This window comes from Sceloporus occidentalis, unplaced genomic scaffold (genome assembly GCF_023333645.1).
Source record: "Sceloporus occidentalis isolate IW3139 unplaced genomic scaffold, rSceOcc1.0.p SCAF_105, whole genome shotgun sequence".
In the NCBI taxonomy this organism is placed as follows: Eukaryota; Metazoa; Chordata; class Lepidosauria; order Squamata; family Phrynosomatidae; genus Sceloporus; species Sceloporus occidentalis.
Window position 1 is genome coordinate 2,590,445 of NW_028317085.1, and position 19,871 is coordinate 2,610,315.

Sequence of the window (19,871 nt, forward strand, 5' to 3'; positions counted from 1 at the left end):
CCCCTGTTGCCCCCCTGCCGAATTCGGAAAAAAGTCGCAATGCGACTTTAAATCCCGTCTTTTTTTTTTTTAATGCTGAGGCGAGAGAGGGGCGCCTAGCAACTGCTCGGCGCCCCCCATTCTCCTCCACGAGGCCTCTACCTCTGTCGCGGTGCCGGCATTTCATCCTGAGCCCCGAAATATGACGTCATATTTCGGCGCTCAGCAGTGAAGCAGCGGCCACCGCAGCAGAGAACGAAGACAGAAGCCTCGTGCTCCCGTCGCTGGACCTAAAGGTGAGAGAACTACAAAGGGGGAGGGTAGATAGTGAGTAGGGAGAGGGGTTTAGAAAGTGATAAGGGAGGGAGAGGGGGTTAGAAAGTAATAAGGCAGTGGCGTCCAACATTCGGCCCGCGGGCGAGACCTTGAGGTGGGGCCCGCGTAAGATCGCCAGCCAGTGCAACCGATCTTAAGCGGGCCGCACCTCGAGCATGTACTGGCTGACTTGGCATGATAGGAGTGTGATTGCTAACAGCAATCAAAGTCCCATCATGCCTAGGTTCCAGCACTTACACATCCGACCAGTAAATGCTGGAACCTAGGCATGATGGGACTGTGATTGCTGTTAGCAATCACACTCCTATCATGCCAAGTCAGCCAGTACATGCTGAAACCTAGCTAGCTGCCCCCCTTGTGTATTGATGCTGCCAGCAGAATGGGGTCTACACATCACTTACAGCCACCCCGTACCAGCATGTACTGGCTGACTTGGCATGATAGGAGTGTGATTGCTAACAGCAAGCACAGTCTCATCATGCCTAGGTACCAGCATTTACTGGTTGCCTGGGTATGATAGGAGTGTGATTGCAGTGTGGACGCCAGGGCTGGCTTTGGGGTATGCAACCTGTGATCTATGCGTGTAATTTAGGGGGTTTTAAATATACCTTTTAATTACGTGTTTTTTTGTGAATTCCAGTTGATCTATACCTGCAAAGCTGGGGTTGTGTGTTATTCTGTAGATCCATATCTGCTATGCTATGTTTCCATACATTATTTATGTATACCTGCAAATACAGGGTTAATATGTCTTATTCAGTTGATTAATACCTGCAATGGTGTTTCCATGTATTTATTTGATCTATACCTGCAATGCTACGTTTCATATACTATTGTATACCTGCAAATACAGGATTTGTATGTCTGATTCTGTTTATTTGAGATCACAAGTGAATTTCAGTTGATCTATACATGCAAAGCTTGGTTTGTGTGTTAATGTGTTGATCTATACCTGCTATCGGCAACTGGGGCTAATGTTAATATATATGGGCAGCAGGGGCATCAATACACAAGGGGCAAAAACACTAAGGGGGGTATAAACGACAATGCAGTGTGAAAAATCCATCCTGATGTAGACGTCTGTGACGTAGATTGTGTCCTGCTGTTTGTGTGTTTTTGACAGAGCCTGTCCTGGTGTGTGTGTCTGTGTCACAGAGCCTGTCCTGGTGTGTGTGTCTGGGTGTCGGTGTGACAGAGCCTGTCCTGGTGTGTGTGTTCAGTTGTCAGTGTGGCAGAGCCTGTCCTGGTGTGTGTGTCTGGGTGTCGGTGTGACAGAGCCTGTCCTGTTGTGTGTGTGTCTGTGTGGCAGAGCCTGTCCTGGTGTGTGTGTGTGTTTGGTTGTCGGTGTGGCAGAGCCTGTCCTAGTGTGTGTGTCTGTGTCACAGAGCCTGTCCTGGTGTGTGTGTCTGGGTGTCGGTGTGACAGAGCCTGTCCTGGTGTGTGTGTTCAGTTGTCAGTGTGGCAGAGCCTGTCCTGGTGTGTGTGTCTGGGTGTCGGTGTGACAGAGCCTGTCCTGGTGTGTGTGTGTCTGTGTGGCAGAGCCTGTCCTGGTGTGTGTGTTTGGGTGTCGGTGTGACAGAGCCTGTGTTGGTGTGTGTGTTTGGTCATCTGTTTCCTGGCACTTAACTTACAGTAGGAATTATTTAATTTATATTTATCCAGAGATAAAATGCCCTCCTGAAGTTGTAGTGACTTCAGGGGACAAAACGTTACAAGGCCCTGAAATCATTTAGTGGAAAAGTTATTTATTGTGTTATAATATTTATTGCAAGGATCGCACTCAATTGTGGCTTCAATGTTGAATGATCAAGTATTATTTTAGCCCAATAACAAAAGTATAATTCCATAGCACATTACTTTTGGAAATTAGTAGTGCCCCCCCAGTTTGACTGTGGTATCTTGTGTGCCCCCCCCCCCTATATATTGTTTCTAGAGTCGCCACTGGTTAGTGAGTATGAGTAAGTGTGTGTAATTTGTGTAAGCGTGTCTACGTATATGTGCCAGAGTGTATGTTGGAATGGGGGGGCAAAGACAAGTTGTTTGGCACCAAGGCCCTGTGGTTTCTTCCCCTGGTACATACATAATGATATGTTGCATAGGGAGAGGTAGTAGCAGAAAGATAACAGGTTGTTACATAGGACTTTTGTGTGCATGTGAATGCATGGTTTTGTCTGCCACAGCCATTTTTGATTAGCCAGACCGATTTGTACTTCTAGTTCAGTTGAATACTCACTCATATATGGTTGAAAGAAGCGAGGTTGAAATGGTGTTTGGGTGGGTAAAGTGTTTCTTCACTTGGTAGCTAATTTGAATAACCATTCAGGTGGATTGGTAGAGGAATTTAAACATGTATGACATATACATTTTTAATGAGTATGTGTGCATTCGTTTGGAAAAGTTTGCTTCATCTAATTTGGCAATTCTGTTGTAGTAAATGTCTAATATTGTTAAAAGCTGTGGCATTTTTCTACATTTTCATAAATGACATAGACATAAATTGATATTTGTTACCATCTACTGTTTATAGACTGGTATTCAACACCTTCACTGTTTTTTTACTTTCTGAAAATGTGTAAATGATAGCTGTTAATTAATATTTTATATTTTTTCAGTTGGGGGTGGTAGTGATCTAAGACTGTGGACTGTCAATGGTGACCTTATTGGACATGTGCATTGCAGAGAAATAATTTGCTCTGTCGCTTTTTCTAACCAACCTGAAGGAACATCAGTCAATGTGATTGCAGGGGGGCTTGAAAATGGAGTTGTGAGGTAAGTCTGTCAAATAAAAAAAAAAAAGTGATACAGGAATGTCAAAAATTATAATATGCTATTTGATTACATCAGACCATGATCGCTGGAACTTCTTTCTAATTTATTCTGGAAAAGGGGATCGAAAACCAGGTAGAGGGAGCTTGGGAGCCTCCAATAGCTTAATCAGCCTCTCTACATATTTTATACCTAATCTAATTAACTTGGTGTAGTGTGGTAAGAAGACACATTGGCATGTCAGAAAGAGGTGTGCAGTTTTATTTCTTGATAAGTAGTGGAAAATTCTGATGGAAGAACCAACACTTAAGCGTTCAGGACGCTGTGTCCTAGTTCTCACAGTAAGGTTGGCGTGTATCTATGAATTATAGCTCTGTATAAAGCTATCTGCAGTAATGGTATTTAAGATTTGTATGTATGCATGAATTTTATCTTGCATTACTGGGGAGAGAGAATAAACATGGTAATATTCCCAAGCAGCCTACTTGATTCACATGAAATCTAATCAATAGGCTCTAAGATGTAAATTGGACCTAGGTTAAAAAAAGGGGTACTCTTTGGGGTTTGTGTGACTGACCTTATGTCTTGAAAGTCTGTCTCCCGAGACATTCTTTACCTAAAGATATTAAATACCAAAAATGTATATCAGATTTGGGGAAGTTGGGTCTAGATTGAGGTATGTGAGGCATAGCTCAGGAACATGTATTGAAGAGTCAAACATAAAAAATAAAATATACTCCCCTTAACTATTTGGTTTGGAATATATGATGAGATAAATGTAAAAAAATGTGTATTTGTCAATGCATATAGATTACACATGATGCCCATGCAAGAGACAGTACGTGTCTCAGTGTAAATCCATTTGGCAGCCCTCAGAGCTGCATGATGAGGTGGCACTGGCACTTTAAGGCCACTTGATAACATAAGTGCAGCCAATGGCTTGATATGTACAACCACGCAATATGTTTTTATGCTCTGGATATGCCTGACCACACGCTGTAGGACCCGATCTGCTTCTGGAGCAGAAGATTGAGTGAGTGTGTGGCACCATACCAGCAACCATGGAAAGCTGCAGCTACACTTACCTGCCAGTTCCATGTACTAATCCCTGCTTACCATCGTGCAAGTTTTTCTATGTATTTCCAGCCTTAAAACTCAACCAATTTGGTTGTGTAAAGGCTGCCTTTAAACTGGTATAAGAAAGGATGCAGAATGTTAATAGTAACAACATGGAATTTTTTTTTTTTTCTTGCAGGTTATGGAGTACTTGGGACTTAAAACCAGTTCGAGAAATTACTTTTCCTAAGTCCAATAAACCAATTGTAAGGTAATATTATGTTATTAATCTCATTACATGCTATAATAATTACAGTTTTATGGTTTGTAGAAATGTCAATATCCGTTGAGATCCTTTAACATCCTTAGCCATCCACTACTGACTTTAATGCACGAGCCCATAACTGCTTAGTAGACACCTTGGCTCTAATTAACTTTATCCGTTACTATCTTTATTGCTGATGTGAGATATTGTAGGCTGTACTTGTCTGTTCAGATGGCACTATTCTATACCACTTTCCTGTAGAGCTCAAGTTTCTAAAACTTCCACTACCCCAGTTGGGGTGAGCCCACTATGCCTCCATAACCAAAGTGGACACTATTTTACGGCACACATTTCACAAAACCTGTGCCCCCGCTACACATTACTTGCCTGATCCTCTGAAGGCACAATTGTTAGTAATTTGAAACCCTAATTAAAGTTATTTTACAAATCTAGCCCCTCCGGTAAACCACCAGCTGATACAGAAAGATTTATTAACTCCACTACGTTATTTGTGGGCGAATATGTGCGAGTTGTTAAACTCCCAAAAGTCATGAAGTAACCACGTCTCCCCTCCCATGTGAACAGATGCCAATTTATAACATTATATATTTATTTTAACTGGTTCTGTATTTATATGTATTACTCTGCCTATTACGGTATATGTGATAAGGATTTACATGACACATATAGTAAAATGTTTGTGCGGATGATCCCAATTTTATTACCCCCTCCCCTTTACTTCAGGTCTTAAAGTCCCTCTGTTTTTCTGGCAAGAAAGGTATACAATGTATTTTTCACCATGTAAATTCTAGTCCCGATTAAATACCTTACCACCAACATGAGCCCCCTAATGACATGTCCATCACTCCTCATGATGTACTTCCAGTTCCCATCTCCTGATGATTTTACTATTCCAGATATGTTTAAATATGCAACATCCCGTAAACTCAAAACTCGCAAAAAGTGAAAAAGAGCGCTTGGTACATATCTAACAAAGAAATCAACATAGAACCTGATATGGCATGTATCCACCGGTTCAATCGGTATAATACCAGATATCTTGAAAAGAGACAAAAACAAAACACAGTACGCATAGATATTCACTCTCCAATGTTGGATGCACTCACAAAGGAAGGAAGTCATACAAGCTCTTTAAAAGGCATATCCTGGACCTCCAGGTGCCCTTGGATGTGCGGTAGTAGCTCCTCAACAGAAGAGAGATGACGGCATTCTTTTAATAAAATCTTTAATTTATTTAGGTATCGACCATAAAATTTATATTTAAAATCAAAGGATAAAATTTGCGAATATGAAATAAATAATGATGCAGTCCGATACGCCACGCGTTTTGCTCGTTTAGAGCTTTGACCAGATTTTATACAAAGAATGCAGTCATCTCGAATCCTTCCATATCCACTAGCTAACCTAACCCTTATAACCACAGATTCTGTATTTTACGATCTATAGCCACTATTTAAATTTATGTAAATACCCAATTGTCTCCCCTATCTCCTTTATATTTCACTTATATATTGAGGCGCGTATCTCGTCCCCTTCTCTTCATATCTGCAATTTGGTCCCCCCCTATTCAGGCATCCACCCCAGTCCCACAAGGGCCTCACCAGTCTGTTTCTTGGTGTGCAACTAGTTGGGAGGTCACTTTTATGTGTCATCATATATGTTCTCCCAAGATACTCCACCCTGATTAATGGTATAAAGGGAAATGATGATCCTGTGGTATTAGATATTTTAAACAACTATATATGTGTATGACATGTTCACGATACATAATTAATGAATATAATGGCTGACCGTTAAACATTACCTTTTGAAAATTAAGGGGTTTAAATGTCCTCTACTTGGCTCTGCTTGGACATGAAATCTTCCAAACTTCGCATTGCTTTCTTACAGGAGACACATTTTAGAGAAGATGAATTCCCTAAATTTTCCCCACCAATGTTTTTTCACGAGCTGTCAAGACTCCAAAATGAAGCGAGTGGCTATCATGATAACCAAGAATTTTCCCTTCACTCTGTTGGATGGTAGATCCTTGTTCTTCAAAGGTTCCACAGGCTCCCACATGGTCACGCTAGCTACAAGCTATGCCCCTAATACCAGCCAGTACCAGTTTATCATCCCCGTTTACCCGAATTTATGGAGGGATTAGTTATTCTGGGATTACACTTTCACATAGTTTTGCATCCTAAACTGGACACCTCTGCCGGTTCCCCCATATGCCAAGCTTAACAAATTTAAGCAACACAGTTGTCTTTTACACAACTTGAATATTGGCGTAACCACATGGAACGATCATACACCTATACTTCTATCCAACTACCCAGCTTTGCTTGTGGCCCATGGATGTGTATGTAAAACTACCTTACATACCAACTGGGCTCCAATCTCAAAAAAAAGAGAGCAGCAATGTTTACTAAGCTTACCACACAGATAGCAGAAATTGAATTACAATATAAGATAACCCTATCCCCCACCAGCCTTCACACCTTAACAGACTTGTGATACTAGCAACCTTAAACTTTGGTAACAAACCAGGACTTTTGCTTACTAGAGATGCTTGCACCAAACACTCCCAGACCTTCTGGTTTCCTTCTGCTTTCAGCAGTACTATCCCACACTGTACAATATTCCCGCACCCCAGACATTACATTTGAATATAAAATTGTCTGAAGCATTACAGACTTCCTTCAAACTCACCTCCGCATTAAAATTCCCCAAGGCTGGACCATTTCTCTTGACTCCCTGATCACCCTAAATTAAATATCAGAAGCAATTAAAACCACAAAAATAATGGTAAAAGCCCTGGCCCTGGTAAGAGGTCCCCGAGCAGTATTGGAGCTCAATTTGAATGTCAAACTATTTGACATAGTCTTGGCAAATAGATTAAAAAGGATAGTCCCTAACCTTGTATACGTTGGGACAACACTACCGGGACTCTCAACCTGATACACCATGTGACATGTTCTCATTCCACTGCGTTTCTTCTATACACGGATGTGAAGAGTGCTTTTGACAGGCTGGCCTGTATCTTCCTCTATCATTATTGCATTATTGTTTACCCCTTTATTATATTTATAAATACCTTTATTTTGCTTGCATTCATAATTCCATATTCTGTTTCAACCAAAAAAATTCAGTTAATAATAAAGAAGATATAAAATGTGTAACTGAAAAGTTATGAAAATTCTGTTCCACTAGGTATCTGTTTTGACTTCTGCAGAATGATAGCTAGAGTGGTTGTTTCCCTGCACAAATGTCAGTCCTTATATTAATACTTTAAATAAGGTTGCCTACAAACTCCAGAGTTCATGTATGTTTCTCGTCACAACTGCCAGGTAAAAGGCAATGTGTCGACACAGGACCAAATTAAATATGCGTAAGACTAAGGAACTAAATTTCCCGTATTTCTTTTCTTTTTGCAGTCTTACCTTTTCCTGCGATGGTCATCACCTGTACACAGCCAACAGTGAAGGAACTGTAATTGCCTGGTGTCGTAAGGACCAACAACGCTTAAAACTGCCGATGTTCTATTCATTCCTTAGCAATTATGCAGCAGGCTAGAAGATAATAAGCCTTATATCATTAAATCATTTGTGAATATGTGGAATTTGGAGAGTAAAGTTACACTTAAATAAAAAAAACAAAAACAAACAAAAAAAACATGCATCATGAAAGTCCTACAGTCCTGACTCACAAAGAGCCATATTTCTCTGCACTGAAAGATATTCAATTGAAGTACATTGCTTGCAATCATGAATTGTCATTTATTTAATGAAATGTATTGATTTACATTACATATCAACCAGGCATCCCATCACTAGTTTAAAAAGAGTATTTGACTAGCATTTACCTTTTAAAAAGTATTAAATACCACAATTCTGGACATTCTGTGAGTAACTGTTTTCTCAAGAGTACAGGTGCAGCAAGCTGTGAACTTTGTCTCTGGTATATGTTAACAGCTTGAATCTTCCTGTATTTATTAGACAACTGTTCAGAAATCTCTGAATATATATATATATATATATATATATATATATATATATTCCATAGCCTCACTGGAAACTCTTGTCCTTAATTACATGTTGCAAAAATTAGTTGAAAAAATTCCTGAATAATGAAATATTCTAGTCCATATGTTCTAAAAAAAAAAAAATGCTTCTCCATGGTAGAGAGTTGATTTTCCCATTTAAGTGGGCAGACCACAGATGGTCTTTAATTATTGTAATGGTGTTCTGGCTAGTGTGTTTTTCCATTATATAATGCACCTTTTCTCCTATTCACTTGAGTGGACAACAAGGGGCCTTAATTCCTATGCTGTGCAGAAAGGTAGCAGTGCTAGGAAGCTACAGCCCCTCTGCATCATTTGGGAAGCACCATAAAAATATGTGTCTTATGCAGTATCATGTTGATGTTTTTTGATATTTGATTGAAAATGTTTCTTTATGACAGATAAGCTACTACATAAATACATATATTTTGCTACAATGGCTGAATTTTGTAAATATAATTCTATACTATTATCACATCACTTTCAAAAGATGGTTGTGGTTGACATTTTAAGTCTGGTGTGTGTAATATATATATGGCACCAGACAGTCAGGTACACTTCAAAATCCCATAGTTTTGTTTTCAAACAATTATCATATATCACTAAATTTTGACACAAGGTATAGCCACTTTTTTCAGGGCCAATATTGAAATCAGTACTACGTACTACCTCGTATAACTTACACCTTTGAATACCAAATGGGACGTAGCCACCACTATCATTGAAACTTTTAAAACCAACATATTATATATACAAGCACATTTGTTTATATTGGCTGACATAAATGTAATTTGTTCATGGGGTAAAAAAAAAATATGCAATTTTATAACAAAGTGGTTATTGGCATTTGTAAGGTACATTTAGTTCATCATTGGCCCATTTACTTACAATATGCGCTGTATTTAACACTTCCTCTCTTTTTAAAAAAATAAGAGGAAAATATTTTGCATAGTCTTATTTGGAGAAATCTAATATAATTATCTAATGCTAGGAATGTGACATGGCTAAAGTTTAGCTCTTCAACAATATTTATTGGTGAGTAAATAATGTGGCCTTTGGCTGAGTTTTGCACTATTCACTAACCTTTAAGGAAATTCTGTGCTTATTGTAGCATTATTATGAACATAAATGCTGTAAATTTCTTTCAGTGGCAACATGAATAGTTGGTTAACAAAAAGAAAAAGACCATATCACCACTCTTAGTATTTTTTGTTACATTTCACCATTCCCTGTAAACCTGTATTCCAAAGCCAGATGTTGTGTTTATGTTAAAGCCATAAAATTGTTCCGTTAATATTCACTTGCAATTTTTTTGTCTGTTAAATGTGTCATTAGATTTAAGTAGCTTCAGTGGAGGATATCATTGTACTGGTCTAAGCTAAGACTTAAGTGTTTACTATGAGTTTATTTAAGTATCGTTTCACAGTATTTTAATGTGATGGTCTGTCATGTGTTTAATGTCGATTCCTAATACAAAATAAAGTGGTTTATTTGTGTCATAGCATTGAGAGGGGTTTTGTGGTTTAGCACAGGGAGATTGTCGTACTGTATATCAAGCACTTCAAACTGTATCCATTAAAGCATGTGTTTGCAGGTGAGGTGACTTCAGTATGGATTATAAATGGCCATCACCAGCAATCTCCTGCATGAAGGGCTGAGTTCACCCTGTATAATGCATTGCTGCGTTCCTCTCGCCCTGTATAACGTATTGTTGCATCTCTGCTTTAACTGTGCATTGTTCTGGGCTAAGTCAAACGTTATTGCAGAAGAAGCTCAATGGAACAGTGAAGTCGGTGAGTGGTCAGTTGAACGGGTCAACTCACATGCAAACTATGCTTAGCGAATATACCTCCTTAGACTTACATGACATATCATTGGTGTTATTTGTTAAGCGTAGAGTTTAAGATCTTTCCACATGTCTCTGGGGGGAATACTAACGTATATTGCTAGGTGGCATCCATAAATAAATTTGGTTATGAAAAATGAAATCTCATAACAAGACATTCCACAATTTAGTGCAAATTCTTTCTTTTGAACATACTTTGTAATAGTATGTTTGAAATATGGTATATTTTGTTGCATGTGCATTCTTCTGTGTAAGACATAACATTTCCTTTGTGCATGTTTTTTTTTGGATATGGAACACCTCCAAAAATGCATATGAAAAGTTGCTCAAATAAAATAATTGTGAAAATAATGTCTTACATTTAACTGTGTATTAGGGTGATTTGTTCTTTCTGCATACCAGCTGGCACCTATGCAAGCTTACTGGACACACCGGGTAAGAAAAAAGAATAAAGCTGGTGTCTCGAGAGAAGAAGAGGAATTTAACTTAAAAATATCAGTGTATATTCACTTTACATATACCGTATGTAGTCTCACATTGAACAGATTATATATATATATATATATATATATATATATAGCGCGTATATATTGCATGTGGGATAGCTATTAAGTATGAATGCACATATGTTTGGTTCAGATTCTGAGCATGTCTTACAATTCTGTTTTTAGGAGTGTCAGGTGATGAGAGGGCTAAATGGCCTATGAACGGAAATTAGCTCATGTTTTCCAATAAGTAATTATTTTGCTTTTAACAAGAAAAGGTACAATAGTTGTAATGTATGGATCAAAATTCTGGACAAAATCACATCACATCTGGACAAAATATCTATCCATGGATGTTTCGATCATTGGTACCAGCAACAATATATAATGTTCCGTTTATCGGTTATCTGAATATAAAATCTGGTTCTCTCATTTTTAAAGGGAACTGGATCCATAAGTTGACCTTTTTTGCATTTGTTCAAAAACTAACCCCTGTGAAGTTGTGGGGTAAAGCTTACATTGTCAACCGGATAAACTACAATTTTTTTATTTTTATTTTAAACTTGGTATTCTATGTCTTCTTTGGCTTTTCTCTTTTATTAAAATAGGTATAAATTACATTAACAAATATTTAGTAGTGAGTATGTCTCATCATGTATTTTACACTTCGCTACACAGTCACGTATACTAGCTGAAAATTGCAATTGGCTGTCACTGCTCCCATTCATTTCCATTCAGGAGTTCTATAGTGCATGTGCAGAAAGTGTACCTAAGAACAGTTCCTGCATTAAGTAAACGCAGCCAGTGGGAGGACGACAATGACAAAGAAGTATTGTTTTGTCAGTCCAGTAACTAAACAATGCATGCACCATCTTTAAATTCAATAGAACACATTGGAGTCCATGCAAAGTGGACTCCAGTGTGCATCTTAAATAAAGATATGACTGGAGTCTATTGCTGTGTAATTGGCATTTAAAGAAAAAAGCAACATCAATTTTGAAATACGGTATATTTGCCTTTAGACTTAAGGCATTCAGGGTACATTTCTTGGGCCAAATATAGAGAAAATATCCACCAAATGTATTATCCAAAGCACCAAAATACAAATCCTAGAACCGATTTGAAGGGGACTATGTATTGGTTTCCCCCGGGCCTAAAATGACTTGCTAACAAGGACTCCCCGGAGACCTGGCCTAATATCTCCTAAGTCTCTCCTAACAGCAGGAGTACTAAAATATTAATTAGTTAGAAAATTAACCGATGCTGCACTCCATCCTGAAAGCAGAATCAATTTGCTTTGTTTTAGTCAACAACAAAAAAAAATGTCTCATAAATGTGCCTATATACAGAAAATAAACTACCATCTAAATCCCTAAACCATATAGAAATCCATTAAACTCCTTGACTCTTCTATGGGATTTATTCATTAAGGGGAGAGCTGATGGAGATTTTGGGAGAGTTGTGTTTCAGCTCTTGTTATATATTATGAAGAGTCAATCGCAATGAGCTGCTGCTGCTGCTGGAAGAGTACAGGCAGTCCTGTATAATGTATAGTTAAATCACCATATTATACTTATATATAGTTATATGTATTATATAATTCCAGTGTTGGCCTTTCATAATAAACAGTGAAGTGAGAGAGCTGAGACCACCACTCTCCTGCAAACCCAACTTATAAGGGGCCAAGTCCAGGTTACTTAAGAAATGGCACCATATTAACACTGCCAGCAGGTGAAGCGAACTAGGGTTGACACGTCATGATGTATAGTGACACACAATATCCTCCCGCCCCCTACATTTCTAAATATTCGGGTGAAGGTATATCAGTACACGTGTATTTCATTTCTGCTTAAGCAACTTTCGTTATCTTTATGGTGGAATAAATCATTTCATGAGGGGATTCGTGGCAAATAACTTGGAGGTGGTCCTGTCATAACCGCGTTTCCTCACTACCTGCCCGCTGCAACAGCATCGCCAGAAGGGTAAACCGGACAATAAGAGCCGCCGCATCTGGGGCTGAGATAAAGGGTGCGACGTCAGTGAAAGAACAGGGAATCCGCGGAAGCCCCAACAGTCACGTCATGAGGAGCGTACAAGGAGATTAGGCTGTAACCACTACACCAGTCCCTTGTCACACGGTTAAGAATCCAGAGGGTGTTGGGGTGATGCACACACACACTTGTCTTAGTCGTTGCAGCGCGGTAAAGACCGTCATTTCTGCTTAGGCATTTGTACGAACACCCAGGCGTGCGCGGGATTCCCTCCTACCGCCATTAGGGGTGTGTAAGCGCGTGTATGATTTGGGGAAGGTCTTCCCCAGGGCACTGACAAGGCGCTGGCGCTATTCTATGTGAGGGGGAGGTTTGAGCGTGGGTGCGAAGGACGGCGCGTTTCCATAGTGAATCAATTAGAGGTGTATTCAAGCCTGGGAGCTGTAACAGGCAAATCGCTGTGGGCATTTTCTTTGTATTTCTCCCTTCTTTGCCACATCTGGCTCGGCACTCGCTTCCACGAGCTCCCCGGTAGACATTTGGCTCGTGTCAGAGAGACGATGCAAGATTGTCAAACGACAGTCTTCACCTTAGGTGAGTTTTCTGGGGTTTTATTTTTATTTTTTTTAAGGCACGCCTGGGTACCTCAAATTCATATGCTTGATTTACGGTATTTTTTCTGTTTCCTTCTTTTTTTAGCATCCATTTGCTTTAAAGTCTAACCGCGTCTGTTGTGCTGAAAAGGGAGGAGATAGATAGGGAGACATCAGCAAACGGAGCTTTCCGTGCGTTGCAGCATTGGAAGATTAAAGTGAGTGAATGAAGGGTGTGAGTGGATCTGAGGGGACAGCTAAATATTACCGGGTACAATACACATTATTCACCTTTTGGGTCATTTCCAATCAGTATGAATTTGGCACATCTGGGGAAGGCAAGAATACTCCCTTTTAATTATTGTCAGGCTATACTGCTACATCATGAGGTGGCTAATGACACAAAATATATACGTGCCTATATATATATATATATATATATATATATATATATATATATATATATATATATACACACACCGGTATATACATATAAAATGATATATATATTATGTATGACTTGCATTCTCTCCAACTTGGTAATCATTTAATATCTAGGTCACTGTGCATTGTGTAATGCTCAAGAAGTGCTTACCTGATTTTCATTTATTTGCAGTGTATTTTCCCTTGATGATTTGTCAGTGTTAATAACCGAATCATAAAGAATCTGAGGCTGCCTGAAGAGGATTGCTTTCTGCAAGAATATTCATTTCCAGAGCTCCAGTCAATACATTACCACCCACAGATAAGTGGTGAGTTGCTTTTGCTTGTTTCATAATTGCACAAATTTGTTGGCTATAACCCATCTATAAAGAGGGCCTTTCCCTTCATGGAACTGATGTAATGCATTTTAGGTCTCTCAGGCAAAAGATAATGGTAGTCAATTATAATTTTAGATGACAGTGGCTGTTTGTGGTAAGCATGTTGAATCCTGTGTGTGTCAATAAAAACCATAAAATGCCCATTCACCGAGGCCATGGCTATATTCTGAATCTGAGGAAACCCATCTGTGCTAAGGAGGCCTTAGAGTTCCTCCTTATAGCCCCTGCTTGGTGAATGTACTAAAAACATGTGTTTTGACTCTTTAGGAATTAATTTCGGACACGAACATACATTTTAGTAACCATTAGACATCATATAGTTCAAATGAAAATAGACTGAACAATGAAACACATTTTTGATCTTACAGGTGAACCTTGCTCTTCAAATATAAGCCACAAATTGACTTTACATATTTTAAACTGTTTATCAGCTGACCATGCGTTGTTTTGTCTATGATGGCAGATTCATTTTTATTGCAGTGCTATTATCTTCCAGTGGCTATCATTGCAATGGGACTATCATTGCAATGGGAATAGCAAAGCCCCAAATGACGTGTGTCTATAAAAACTGTACACAGTTAAATAGTTTTGCTGTGGCATAGACTTATTTATACATGTAATATGTATAGCTTGGAGGTAGCATGAAAGACAGTGAAGATGTAATAGAAACATTTAAACACTTAGGGATTTAAGAAAGTGTAGAAGGCACGCTTATTTGAAAGGAAGAGAAGTGTTAGAACAAGAGGTCATAGTCTAAAACTAGAGGGTCCCAGGCTTAAAGTTCTACTTTACTGAGAGTGTAGTAGATAAATGGTCTCCCAGCAGTAGTGGTGAAGGGAATTTAAACATATATGGAATAGGCATAAACCTATCCTCATTTTGGGATTAGGTCAAGAATTCCCTTACACAAGGAAACATGGGCAGACTAGATGGGTCAAATGGTTCTTTGTTAGTTTCTATGTTTAAAACCTGACTCTGTTTGGAAAGGGTACCTGACAAATTGTTTTCCCTTTTATTGAGATATCTGGACAGGACCTTCTGAAATACAGATGCTTAATAAGAAAGTACATTTTACTCTCCTAATAGATGGGCCATAAAATACACACTCACATACATAACTATTTCCAATGTTGTTGATGCATATACTGTATTTTTTGTAAAAATATAATTCTCTTTCTTACCAGAGAATTCTTGTCAATTCTACAAATGTTGATTTAAAGATGTACATTGATAAATCCTTAGAATAGATCTGTTTTGGGGAGTTGTATGTCTGTATTTGTATCGTGCTTCAGATTTTCTTTGTTTTTAATAAATACAATGCTTTTATGGCAAGTTTATAGCTTAAAATAGATTTCTTTATTTATCTGTATATTTGTATTTATTTTGAATTTTATTTAATATATAGTTTCAATGGTTTACAGAGATTCCAGGTCACTATAGTAAAATTGTTAACTTCATTGATTGCTTATCTTTTCATCTGGGTGTCAGAATACAACAGACAATATGATGCAGTGAGTGCCAGGAGATATATACATATTTATCCCTGTATTTTCTTTTGGGTTTTTTATTTATTATTTTTTAGGACAAGTTAATCAACGCATAGATGCTTCATTTAAGGCAGACTTTGCATTGAATGATATTATGGTAGACATGTAGACATACACAAAAACTCATAATATGTCCCCATGCTTGCCATATCAGATAAATAAATAAAAATAATAGAGACAAAACACACTGACCCCGGTAGTAAATGTATCATGTATATACAAACTGCAAAAGGCACACCGGCCTACAAAAAAATTATTTTGAGACCTTTTTCCTGCATGTTTTCCAACTGATCTCACAATAAAACAGCTGCCAACATTAAGTGTTTTTTTTCTGTTTGTTTTAACAATGTTGCCCTGGTACAGGCAACCATATTAGACTATCTTCTCCATGGACTGAACCTTGCCTGATTAAAAGAAGAAAATCTAAAGGTGTGAGGTAGTTCTGATTAATAAATTAATCTTTAGTTATGCTTTAATTTTTAGGTGAAAGTTCCCCTTTAAATGCAAACACACATAAATTACATTGAATTCCACAATTTGCTCATGCCATGTTTTTTCCTGCACACAATCAATTAGTCTATGTGATATGGCTTTCCCAGCTGACCCACTGGGATCATAAATCAAAAAAGGGAATTATTTTATTTTTTTCCTGTTTAGAAAATGAGATGATAGGCACTTAATTGGAAGTGTTTGGGCAGTGGAGGGTGCACTTGACACAGATGTATACTTTGCTGCATAACATAACATATGCTATCAGATGTAATTTGCAAACCAAACACACTGCCAGTCCTGTGACCTAGATTCTTGTGTACCTAATAATAAACTTATGTATGTCTTTGTCTGACAACTGAATGAAAATACAATAACATAATAGTTAATTGCCTACTGTGCACAGGCATCTTCATGCAACTCTTAGCACACATCACATTCTTCTGTAGTGTGACCGATACAGTGGATTAGGGTGAAGATGTGATACATTTGTTCTTGACACGTGTACTTTACACATGCCAGTCAATAACATGTGAAATATGTTCTGGAGATTTTTTTTCTATGGAGGATTGTTAGAAAAAATGTTGGAAAACTCCTTGAGCTAGGTCTCTTCAGTTACATAAAGGGATTCGACAACATACACAAATGAACTAGATTTAAAAAGAAGAGACTTGTTAGTACAAAATAACAACAGAATAAAATTAAAAGTTAGTTGCTTAGAGATAATATTACTGAATTGTTTTTAACAGTTAACGTGAGATGTTTTACTTTATAAAGGGGCATCGTTACAGAAGACATTGTAGAGGTTAATACAGGTAGGGAATGTAAACATTCATTAGACTGCCATAAAGCTATCCTGAATATGTGGCAAAACCAAGGACTGTAGCATAAGGCAGGCATAAATCGAATGATTATCTGCTAGCAAATTCTGTAATTCTTGTAAACGCTCGTTTCTCAGATAGTGCCATTGGAACCTTTTGATTTGTGTAATGTAGATCTGTGGCACGGTAACCAATCATGAAGAAATAAAGTGGATTTTACTGTGCCAGTTAATGGACTTTTGCATTCTAAAGAGACTGTTTAAAGAGTTTACATTGAGAATGATGTATCTTGAAATTGGTTCAAATGTGCTAGAAGTAATGGAAGCAGTTGTATAGATCAAGATACATATTGGATTTGCCTCATATTTATAAATCAAAAAGGCACACTATAAAAATAAGTGAAGGTTAAATATTGTGTTATAATATTTAACTTTCGTATGCTGTATAACAATGACAGCATATTTTTTAAATAGATTTATTTTAATAATATGATAACAACATCAATATAACATACAATGTACTTTGATACAGCGCAAAAGCATATTCAGTACAACTCATTCATAAAGCTGGACCTACCATGTAAGTACAGCGAGTGCAGGGCAATTAACATATAGTGCATACCCAAGTCACAAAGTTAAGTCAAAATAATAATACCGGTAATAGGAAATTACAAATTGCTTTTCCAGACATGGCAACGCATACTTCAAGGTATTTTCCTCTTGATTCAAATACCAGATTGCAATTCTGCTAGTACAATGTATGATTAGTCATATTATCAACTCTGTATAGGTGAAAGAGACACTTTAGCAACTCTTGTGCCAATCATTTGTGCTTCTGCTCCATATTTCTACTAAATGTGGTGCTTTTTGCATTCTCACCAAAAGCTAAGTGCGCTTTTTGTCACCTATATAATTTTCCTCCAAGAGGAGACGTAGTTGCTAGCAGAAATGTTTTACCATTTATAAATGTATTTATTGCAAACAAGGAACCAACAATTTGGCCACTGCAAATTCGTTGGCTGCTTATGCTAGCATAAATATACAAAAACAGACTTAATTCAATACAAAAAACATATATCATACTATCAATACAGAAAACTCTTTCTTCCACAGGACCTACTGTTCTGAGGTCTTTGTTCTCCAACGTGTATCTGAATATCTGTGCCCCACCAAGTGTCCTATAAACCTATGTTCCCAAGTGTAATATTATACTTCCTATCCAGGTTTCCCCAGATTTTCTTATTTTATTTAACATAATTATAAGTTTCCCATCCAAATGAAATGCCACTAGGTTACCTTCAGCATCTATCCATTTTCTGGTAAGCAGCACATGTGCACTCATGTGCTTCCAACTCTTTCTCCTCCAACCATCAATCTTGAACCCTGCTGGCTCCCTTCCAGCATAAGGAGATTTGCAAAGTGTTTAACATGGAGAGTGTCCAGATTGTAGAGACTAAAATGCATGACTGTTCATTTAACTCCATGTTGCTAAACCAGAATCCATGTAGGATCAAAAGATAATATCCAACAGTTTTTGGAAAACAAATCAACCATGAAAGGTAATAGATTTTCAGAACCAAAACAGATATAACTTAGCCTTACTACAGCAAGGTTCCTCTTCGTTACATATCGGATGGCTAACTCATAGAATACTCTGATAATCTTTTCCCTTCCCTAGCCTACCTTGACCGACGCCTCTGCACGATATGCGTAGAGAACCTATGGAACCAGCTGCGGTGATGCACGTAGACAACCTCCGTTGCCGGCACTTCAGCCGGTGCGTCTCCGTCATAGAAACCCCGGCTAAAGTGCCGGGAGCGGCGGTTGTCTGCGCGCATCGCACAGACGTCCACCAGCCGGCCCCGCTAGACACCAGGGAGTCTGGGGGTGCATTGGTAAGCTGGGGGGGCACTTTTAGGAAGCAGAGTGGGATATGAGGAGGGCAGAGTGGCACTTCTAGGGTGCATAAAGCATATCTAGGGGGACAGGTGGGCATTTCTAGTGGGCATAAAGCATATCTGGGGGGCAGGTAGGCATTTATAAGGGGCATAAAGCATATCTGGGGGCATAAAGCATATCAGGGGTTATAAAGCATATCTGGGGGGCAGAGTGGCATATCTGTAAGTAAGGTGCATTATGAATTAAGGAGGGGGGGGCTTAAAATGGCTATTGGTTTTCTGTCTGTATATAACATATGCTGACAAACTGATAGATACCAAAAATGTTAAATACATGTATTCCTGTTCATTAGACAAAATACTGTTTTGCCATTCCACTAATGTGTTTAGTTTATTGATATTAATATTTTTTTCTTTAAAATAGCACCAAACATTGAGGGTACAGCCTATATTTGGGTGCAGCCTATATTCGAGACGATACGGTATATAAATTCAGCCTGAAGAGCACAAAAGAGGGTGGGTGGTTCTCTAACATGCAGTGTAATATACCGTATTTCCCCATGTATAAGATGCTCCCTTGTATGAGATGCACCTTAATTTTGGGGCTTCTATCATGCCCAGGTTCCAGTATGAGTGTGATGTTAGCTGTGCTAGAATCTGGGTATGCCTGGACATGATAGGAGTGTTATTGCTGTTAGCAATCATGTATATTTAATATAGAAACCACACTCCTATCATGCACAAGCAGCCAACACATGCACATCACGCTCAGCCTCCCTGTGTCCTGCCCCCCCTACACTATGCTATCACACACACATATTCATTCATTCCCTCATTCACGCAGACTCATACACCCTCCCCCACCCTTACCTGAACTGCAGATCTTCCGGTGCCGCTCGCAGACTTTGTTTCC

General features: G+C 38.4%; 1 protein-coding gene across 1 annotated transcript in view; it reads left to right on the forward strand.

Moving 5' to 3' along the window:
- LOC149283397 (lysosomal-trafficking regulator-like) overlaps positions 1-7,981 on the forward strand; it is a 110,617-nt gene extending 102,636 nt beyond the window's left edge. The window contains exons 49-51 of the mRNA XM_089497628.1: positions 2,928-3,084; positions 4,337-4,408; positions 7,843-7,981. Coding sequence (XP_089353754.1) covers positions 2,928-3,084; positions 4,337-4,408; positions 7,843-7,981 — 368 coding nt within the window. The remainder of the gene's footprint in view (positions 1-2,927; positions 3,085-4,336; positions 4,409-7,842) is intronic.
- Positions 7,982-19,871: the final 11,890 nt, after the last annotated feature.